We start from the raw sequence: 9,214 nt of genomic DNA, 5'->3' as shown, positions 1-9,214 counted from the left end.
ACAACTCACAATTTCACAACACAACATGCAGTTTCTGTCACACAACATGATTAACAATGATACCGAAGTTTCAGCGTTTTCAAATACTACATTCACTCAGGTACACCTAGCTAAAACTGATGCAGTCTAATACAACAGTACTGCAACACTGTTTTAGAGAGGTGTTGATTGAACTGTGCTCTATGGTCATTTTAAAAGATGTAGTTTGTGGTGCCGTTTAGCTGTGTTCCATTAAACAGAAAGATTATTTCACTCACCCTCTTTGATATATAAATGAAATGGACAAATTGTGTCAGTGATGCACTGGTTTTTGCTAGGTGTACCTACTCAATTGACAACAGAGTGTATTTGTCCTTTTAGAGCAAAAGTCTTCAAATAGACATGAAGGTCAGCAAAACTTAAATGTGCAATGAATACAAGAATATTTTTTTCTGTTAGCTATTATGGGAGCAAGGCCTCTACATCCCCTTAAAAAGTCTCTTAATTTTACATCACTCTACTCTCTTAATCCAGTAATCTACATTTTCTGTAAAATTCTACTGAAGACCTGTTAATTGGTAAAAACAACCACAACAAAAAACATAATAAATAACCTGACAGGAATACTTGTTTTGTTTTGGTCAATTAAATACCTGACAACTTAAAGTCCCCCAGGGATGCTGTAGCTGCCGCGATACGAACAGTAACAGCAGCAAAATCTTTGATGGTGGCAAATTCCAAATCTGCTCACAGTATTGTCATAGCTTCAATAGCCTCAATAGAGAAACACTAGAAATCATGTATTGCTCTCATTACATGGACAATAACAACAGCTCAAACTAAACAAAAGGCATGTGTGTATGTGGCCTCTGTTCTCTGCAGTGTGCTGGAGTGGTTACATTGGTTCTCAAAGGGCATGCTAGGTTATCACCTTCAGGTAATGTCTGTGGCCACTAGAGGCTGCTGTGTTACCATAAACAGGTTGCGTTCGCCTCAGATTGAAGTCTGTTTCTGGAGATTTGTGAGCAAGTTAGAACTAGATTGCAGCTCAATTAATGTACCTGTCAGAGTTAGCTGAGTTGCAACACATGTGAGTGGATGTGTGATCTACGGGTTCCACTGTTCATTTTTCTGTGGCAAAATGTAAAACCTCTGCCTGGTGAACCAGAGCAATCATGCAACAACGTGCCTCTGCATGTATTTAAGCTGTTTTCTTTACAGCAATAATATGTGAGACAATTCCTACTGTTAATAATTATGAAAGTATCAGTGTTCTGTATCTTCTTAAGGCGTGACCTCATTCCACATTAAGACACATATCTCCAAGTTTGGCATTCGGTACACTTAGGGTCCTCACCCAGGGTTCTCATATTAATTAGTTTTTTGAATTTGTTACAAAATATCACAGTAGTGGTCTTACACAATCACATTGCGGACCTGTCATGTATGTTATCTGCTTATTTAGTGTCTGTAACCTCAGTCCTTAAAGCATCTTTCTACCAGATGTGCTGATTCATGACCCCCTTTTTACAAGTTTCACCCCCTACTGCTCAAGCATTACCAAATCCCTCCACCCCCTGTTTCCACCCTGATGTCCATCAGGATGACAGCCGCCACACGTCCTCCTGCTTTTTATGACTCCCCATCTACCATACGTATAAGGATGTCCACTAGAGTTCTTAAACACTCATGCCGGTATAGGTATAAACATGTTTAAGTCCGTCAATAGGCAGGTGCCCATATGATTGAACCATTACTCCTGTTCATACTGGCAACTAGAAGATCCTGTCTTTCTGCTTTTTCTATGTAAGTGATGATCGGGGGGACACTTTACAGAAATCATTTGGTGCAAAACTTTATACCAAAGATGATCTTCAGCAATCTGAGTCAGAAAAATCAAGTGGACATCTTCCAAAGTTACAGTCTTTTCAGTACAAAAACTCCCTCTTTTTGAGACCAGCAAGGAAACACTGTTCATTGAAACACAAAGAGGGAGTTGTACTAAAAAGAATGTAACTTTGGAAGACATACATTGATTTATCTAACTCAGACTGCTGAAACATCATATTGTTCAAATTTGGAATATAGTTTTGCACAAAATGAGGGCTGTAGATTAGTGTAACTCTGATGGCACAGGTCTCTTATTAACTGCAGCAAAACCTTTAATACATTTTACATACAATTACAAAAGGGGCGACCTAGCTCACCCAGTAAGAGTATGCGCATAGGAGATGCAATAATTAAAGAAAACTAAATATTACTGTAAATAAATACATAAATAGGAAAAGTGTTAATAAATAAAAAAGTTTTTGTTTTTGTGTGCTAAAGAACCAAAGAGATGATCTGGCAATCATGACATAGACATTTTTTCCAGATTTTCACAGTAAATTATGTACGTGGCCAAAAATTTCAAAAGCTTTCTTTCTAAAAAGAAAAGCTATTATTGCTTATACACATAAAAGCCGATTTAATAGCCTATTTATTATTTAATACAATGTACTTCTTATATAAAGTTTTACTTTGGGTTTGTGTGTGATGACTGCTTTGTATTTGTCCTGTTGTGATGTTGCATAGGCCTACATGTAATTTGTTGAATAAATAAAAGCTTAACTAATTGGTGGAATACCTCTACAGTATGTAAAGGTACTGCTGTACATTTGTAAAAGTTTTAAAAATTATTCTGTTTGAGTCTTTACTTGCAGGTTTTGTAAATCTGAATTTATTTCATTTAAAACAAGTGCAACACTCACAATGAGATGTGTTTACTGTACTTGGGTACAGTTTTAAAGCTTTCACTTGAACACCATGTCCCCCTCACCATCCTAAAAATATTTACTCTGTAATGGATGAGCGGTGGGTATATAGCTGGCACTGCAGCATGCCAAAGTGTGATTGATAGGAGAGCTCTGCATCTCATGCTGCATGACAGAACAGGAAAGGTGATAGGCCCACTTGGTCTCATGAACTGTACTGTATGCGCCATGGGGCCAATGGAAATGTACAGATTGTACATAAAAAACATTTTGTGATTAAAGGGTGGACAACATTTGATGAAACAACTGCAAAAAGAATAAATATTGACTATACCTGCGTTGACCTTTTCTTTAATGATCCACAATCAAAAAAGCAAGTAAGTAAAGTTAAAAGTGCATCAAAGTTTTCATCATCCGTACATTTTAAAATCAAAACATGATCAAATTCAAGTTTTCAAGACACAGTTTTAAGATCAGAGGTGGAAAATATATAGATACTTAAACTCTACTTGAGTATTTCCATTAAGCCACACTGTTTTTGGATAATGCTGTATGTTTTACTCCACTGCGTTTATTTGACACTTGGACTATAGTTACTATATATACTATATACTATATATATATATATATATATATATATATATATATATATATATATATATATATATATATATATATAAACTACATACTATAGTATTTCATATACAAAACCTGCTGATCAGCCTGTAAAATGTGATCCATTGGCATAGATTAAAGGTGCCTTGTGGAGCTTTTGACCCCTAGTAGCACTATGGAGCAATGTTTTTACAAGTTGTTCCACGCTTTGTTTGTATTGTGCACGAGGACACACAATAAACATTCATGCCACAGGTTTTAAGCTTTTCAACAGTACGTGGTGGTAACAAGAAGAGTAAAAATGTGGCAGAAAAGTTTGTGAAGAAGATGACTGCTAGCATGTAAATATGTAAACAACATTTAAAATAGGAATACAATATTAGACCCCAAGGGTACACATAATGCATTTGGTTGAGACACAATCAATGTTAACAAAACTCCACAGGATCGCTCTTCAACCAACAGGAAAATGCTGTGTACACGTTAAGGACTCAGGGGCTTGTCTTCTGTTGAGTTGCATTTTGCTGATGATGCTTCTTCCACTTTCACTAATATTCTACTTTAGTAAAATATAAATAGGACTGTTTGTTTAGTAGAATTTTTGTATTGCTTCTTTTACTTAAGTTGAAGATCTTAAAACCACTTCGACCACTGGTTACCGTCATCATAGTGGCTTTATGGCTTTCCGAATCTTGAAGAATTTCCTTCTCTTGACTTTTCCTAAGCAAAAATCCAATGTAGAAAAACTTGTTCAGCTTCAGTTGCTCATCAATCACCTCTTTGTCCACTGATCTGTCCTAAAACAGGAGAAATTGTAAGTGCAAGTTTATGGACAATGTTGACCAAGCTATAAAATGTGAATTCTAAGCCACTTAATCATTACTGATGGGTATAAGCTGATTCCATTTGGTGACATTGTTGTACTCACTTGCATTCAGCGAAGTTTCTTGTATATAGACGTCCCAAGAAACCCGGTAACGATAAAAGACATTAGTGTGAAGAATGCTGCACCGAGCACTGTCCCTCTGTTCACCAGAACTGCGAGACCAAAACTGTCATTAGTGAAATCAACACTCGTAATTGCTACCTGAAGTGGTATTTAAACTCCTGCCATTGCCCTTGACCTAGGCACTGACATTAAAACTGGAGTCGGTCCCCGATCAACGGACTATGGCTGCCCACTACTCGTAATTATTTAGGATGGGTTGAAGCAGAGCACATATTCCTCATATGTGTAAATGTATTTTTTAACTTTCAGCTTACAAGCAGACATGAACATTCCACTATAATGGTAATAATTACATCCTGGAATGTTTGAACATATAGGCACATTTACATCATAGTAAGGTATTGATTAAAGCATATATTTTAAGAATGCCTCAGTGTTGGATTCTTACCTACAGGTTCATCTTCTATCAATGTAGCTAGAGCTCCAAAATCTTCATTGCGAGTCTGCATGCTGGTGCCATCACCACCTTCTAGGGGAGCCAGAACAATGTGTGCCTTAGAGACAGCTGGGGCAGGAGGAGCTGTAACAGGTTCTATAGGGGCTTCAGTTAAGGTCTCTGTTGAAGCAGGAACCTCGGTTGCAGCTACTTCCTCACCTGGATCCAGTGCTGTCTCTGTGGTATCATTCTCAGATGAGGTTTCAGTGACACATGTGACAAGTATCACTGCATCACTGTCACCTGCTGTGTCCTCTTCCAGGGCGGTTTCTGTGAGGAGAGGATCTGATTGGACAACGTTTTCTGTGTTGTCATCTGGAGCATCCTCTTCTAGATCCTCTAGGGGGATGATGAGATGTGGGTCTTCTGGAGCTGGTTCCTCACTGGTGGGTTCCACAACAGCACTGACAGTAGGTGGTTCTGTTTCTTCTGCTGCCTGTTCCACTTGAACTTTCTCTTCTGTATCAAGGACAACAGATTTATCTTATTCTGTTGCACCAGCAAGAGGTTCTTCGTTGGTAGCTGGGACCTCTTCTGCATTTCTTTCTGGGACCAATGGTACAGGCACTCCGGCAGCTTCCTCTGGAGCTTCTTCTTCTGGTGATTCTGGGAAAGCTATGCGGATTGATTCTTCTGTAACTTGTACTTCCAGCTCTGGCTCCTCTTCAGCAGGAACAACGACAACTGGATTTTCTGGAGACGAGTCTTGTGGGGCTGTTTGTTCTGCAACAGGTTCCACTTGACCTTCCTCTTCAGTCTCAAGCTTTAGAGGAAACAGAGCAACAGCTTCTTCTAATGTACTGGGAAACGGATCTTTGTTTGTAGCAGGGACCACTTCAGCATTTTCTTCCAGGACCAGTAGGGCAACTTCCTCTGGAACTTCCTCTTTTTTTGCATCTGAAGACATGATAGAGACAGTTTCTTCTTGTTCCTCTTGTTCCTCTTGTTCCAGCTCCTGTTTAGCAGGTTCCACAGGAACAATAACAGCAGGTTCCTCTGGGGCTGACTCTTGTGTTGCCGTTTGTTCTGCAACAGGTTCCACTTGACCTTCCTCTTCACTGTCAAACTCTACAGAAAAGTGGGCAACAGATTCCTCTTCTTCTTAATGTACTGGGGAAAAGTTCTTCTTTGGTAGCTGGGACCTCTTCTGCATTTTCTTCTGGGACTAATGGGACAGGCACTCCTGCAGCTTCCTCTGGAGCTTCTTCTTCTGGCGATTCTGGGGAAGCTATGGGGATTGATTCTTCTGTAACTTGTACTACCAGCTCTGGCTCCTCTTCAGCAGGATCTAGAGGAACAATGACAACTGGATCTTCTGGGGCTGACTCTTGTGGTGCTGTTTGTTCTGCAACAGGTTCCACTTGATCTTCCTCTTCAGTCTCAAACTCTACAGGAAACAGGGCAATAGATTCTTCTAATGTACTACTGGGAAGAGGTTCTTCATTTGTAGCAGGGACCACTTTAGCATTTTCTTCCAGGACTACTGGGGCAACTTCTTCTTCTTCTTTTTCTTCTTTTGCTTTTTCCTCTGGAGCTTCCTCTTTTATTGTTTCTGAATACATGATAGAGACAGTTTCTTCTTGTTCCAGCTCCTGTTTAGCAAGTTCACCAGGAACAATAACAGCAGGTTCCTCTGGGGCTAACTCTTGTGGTGCTGTTTGTTCTGCAACAGGTTCCACTTGACCTTCCTCTTTGCTGTGAAACTCTACAGAAAAGAGGGCAACAGATTCCTCTTCTTTTAATGTACTGGGTGAAGGTTCTTCGTTTGTGGCAGGGACCACTTCAGAATATTCTTCCAGGACTACCGGGGAAACTGCTTCTTCTTCTTTTGCATTTTCCTCTGGAGCTTCCTCTTCTTTTGTTTCTGAATAAATGATAGAGACTGTTTCCTCTTTATCCAGCTCTTGTTCAGCAGGTTCCACAGGAACAATAATAGCGGGTTCCTCTGGGGCTGACTCCTCAAGTTCTGCAGGGACAAGAACAGATTTTTCTTTGGCTGGTGTCACAGGAAGACCAGCAACTTTTACTTCAGTATTGTCATCAGGGACTACAAGGAAAGGTTCTTTTGCAGCTTGTTCCGCTGCGTTTTCAACTGAAGCTTCATCTTCTGAAGCTCTTGCAGGAATGGGAATTGGTGCTCCTGGATCTCCGTCCTCTACAGCTTCTGCATTTTCTTCTGGAGCTTCATCTTTTGAAGCTTCTAAAGGAATGACCGGAAGCAGTACTTCTGGAGCTGAATCCTCCCCATAATGCTGTTCACTCTCAACAGCAGAAGCCATGGCAACTTCTTCTGTGGTATCTTCTGGAGATGCCTCTGCAAAGGCAGCCTCTTCATGGATAGTTCCCTCCTCTGAAGATTCTTGTGGGCCTGCAGCCAAAGGCTCCTGAGGGGCTGATTCCTGAGATTCATAAGCTTTGTCAGCGTCATCAGAGACCTGATCTCCGATTAAAATTGGTTCTGGTTCTTTTGCAATAACTGGAATGTCTTCTTCAGCAGGTGATTCCTTTGGAGATGGAGCTGCTACACCTGCAACAACTGGAATGAGTGTATCCACAACTGGTTCTTTTTCTTCTACAAAGTGACTGTGATCTTCAGTTACTGGTGTAAGTTTCTCTGGTCCTGGTCCAGAAGACTGAGCAGCTTTGGCAGCTAAAATAGACGTTTGAGACTTGACAACTTGAACGTGTTCTTCAGTCAATCAACAGTATAGCCATTTGGTATGTTCTTGAAATTAAACAACAAAGGAACCCTCATTTACTGTACCTAAAATAACTTTTTATATTCTTTGTTCGTTCCTAAAATCTTTCAGTAATATAAAAATGAAGTTACTCATTAAAGCTTACTTTTGTATTGTTAAAAAGACAAAAACATGACAATCCACTGCGCTCTATTTGATACCATACAGTACATTAGTAGTTTGGACTTTAACACTAATTGTAACCTGAAAGGGTCTCGGGTTTAGTACACGTGCAGCTGTTTTCCACTAAGTAAACCCTACAGTAGACTATAGCTCTGAACTAGGGCTGATAATGAATGATTATTTGACCCGATACAAACATGGAGGGTGTGTTGTGATCCAAGTTTATGTCTCACATGGTAACATGTTAACAGAAGCAAGTGTGTAATTGAACAGGCAATGAAAGTATTTTGAGAAGTTTAGTTGTTATCACATCTATGCAGTCAGGCCCCAGAGTTTTAGTCTCTGTTTACGGGGGTGACAGAGGTCATTTTCCAAACTGAATATATTTTCTTATTACTCATACCTAGAAAATACCTAAAGCAATATTTGCCTTTCCCTGTCTAAGATTCTGTTGACTCATAGTGAACCTATTATATAACAACAAACACAAGTTTACCTTATCAAACTATTTATGAATTTCTGTAATGTATTCATGAATTAAGTCAGAAAAGTGTTCTAACATCATAAATCAACAAATATTCACAAACTGAATCTCCAGCAATCTGTTGTAAAAATTGCAACTAAGAAAATATATTAAATTGTTTATAGTTATTGTATTAATACAAATTCAATTGATAAGTAACATTTACTCAGATTGCAATAATATGTAACATTGAAATATTATTTCACGGTATTTTACAGTTATATCGCCCAATATAAGATCATTTTGTAGATAATATAAATACTATATAACAATATTATTGTTTTTCTTAACAGCCTATAGTATGTTATGAAGACCTCATTATTTTCCAAAGAAATGACTGAATGATTTTTCATATCATTGATCTACAACCGTTTAATTTCTAACTATTATGAGAGGAAATGCATTGCTTACGTATCGGTGCTGATGAGCATAGCTGAACATTGAGGACCAGGGTCAGCAGGAGCACAGCGGAAGCTTTGAACATGATGTCCGTCCTTTCATTAGACTCAAACAACTTCCAATAACCCAACACAGTAGTCAGACCGGTGCCCCCACTGTGAAGGAATATTCCACAGGGGCGAAGCACAGTGTAGAATAAAGTGTCAGCATGGATATACGTTGTAAAGTGACACACCGTATGGAAATACTGGGAGGGGGCTTTGAGGGCTGGGTGGTTAAACAGAGAAACCTACTGTGAGATATGATCACGTGTACTTCTTCTACAAGACTACACAAGCTGTTCCTTATCCTGGATCAAAGGTCCAACTGTTTGAATATGTTTCCCAAAATAATAAATATATATTCTGATTTATTTTTTGCAAGAATTAAACTGCATTTCCAAGAATTCCTTTTTTAAAATTTTTTTTATTTACAATTAAGCTCTTCCCTCTGTCTTCCCTCCTATGGCAGACAGAATTATCCAATTATCCAGTACATGAAGTCTTTACCCAATCTCAAGCTGCACCAGTGAAAAATATTAATAAATGATACAGTTTGGTACAGTTTGAAGAAAGGATATACTACATTTTAATACTCAAT

At 38.9% G+C, this 9,214-nt stretch overlaps 1 protein-coding gene across 1 annotated transcript; it reads right to left on the bottom strand.

Annotated features, from left to right (window-relative positions):
- Positions 1-2,767: 2,767 nt before the first annotated feature.
- On the bottom strand, positions 2,768-8,940 carry LOC116687263 (fibrous sheath CABYR-binding protein). Its single transcript, XM_032512491.1, has 4 exons — positions 8,588-8,940; positions 4,745-7,442; positions 4,276-4,385; positions 2,768-4,144 (listed from the first exon to the last, which is right to left on the bottom strand). The coding sequence occupies exons 1-2, from the start codon at positions 8,658-8,660 to the stop codon at positions 5,854-5,856; spliced, it is 1,662 nt and encodes a 553-aa protein (XP_032368382.1). The 5' UTR covers positions 8,661-8,940; the 3' UTR covers positions 2,768-4,144; positions 4,276-4,385; positions 4,745-5,853.
- Positions 8,941-9,214: the final 274 nt, after the last annotated feature.

This window comes from Etheostoma spectabile, chromosome 4, assembly GCF_008692095.1.
Source record: "Etheostoma spectabile isolate EspeVRDwgs_2016 chromosome 4, UIUC_Espe_1.0, whole genome shotgun sequence".
Taxonomy (NCBI): Eukaryota; Metazoa; Chordata; class Actinopteri; order Perciformes; family Percidae; genus Etheostoma; species Etheostoma spectabile.
This window is presented reverse-complemented; position numbering and strand designations above follow the sequence as displayed.

What these genes read in the sequence shown, in the direction of transcription:
- LOC116687263 (XM_032512491.1), bottom strand. Translation starts at nt 8,660, where the DNA reads ATGTTCAAAGCTTCCGCTGTGCTCCTGCTGACCCTGGTCCTCAATGTT. An exon ending in ATGCTCATCAGCACCGATAC is followed by an intron (nt 7,443 to 8,587) that starts GTAAGCAATGCA and finishes CGTCTATTTTAG; the next exon opens with CTGCCAAAGCTGCTCAGTCT.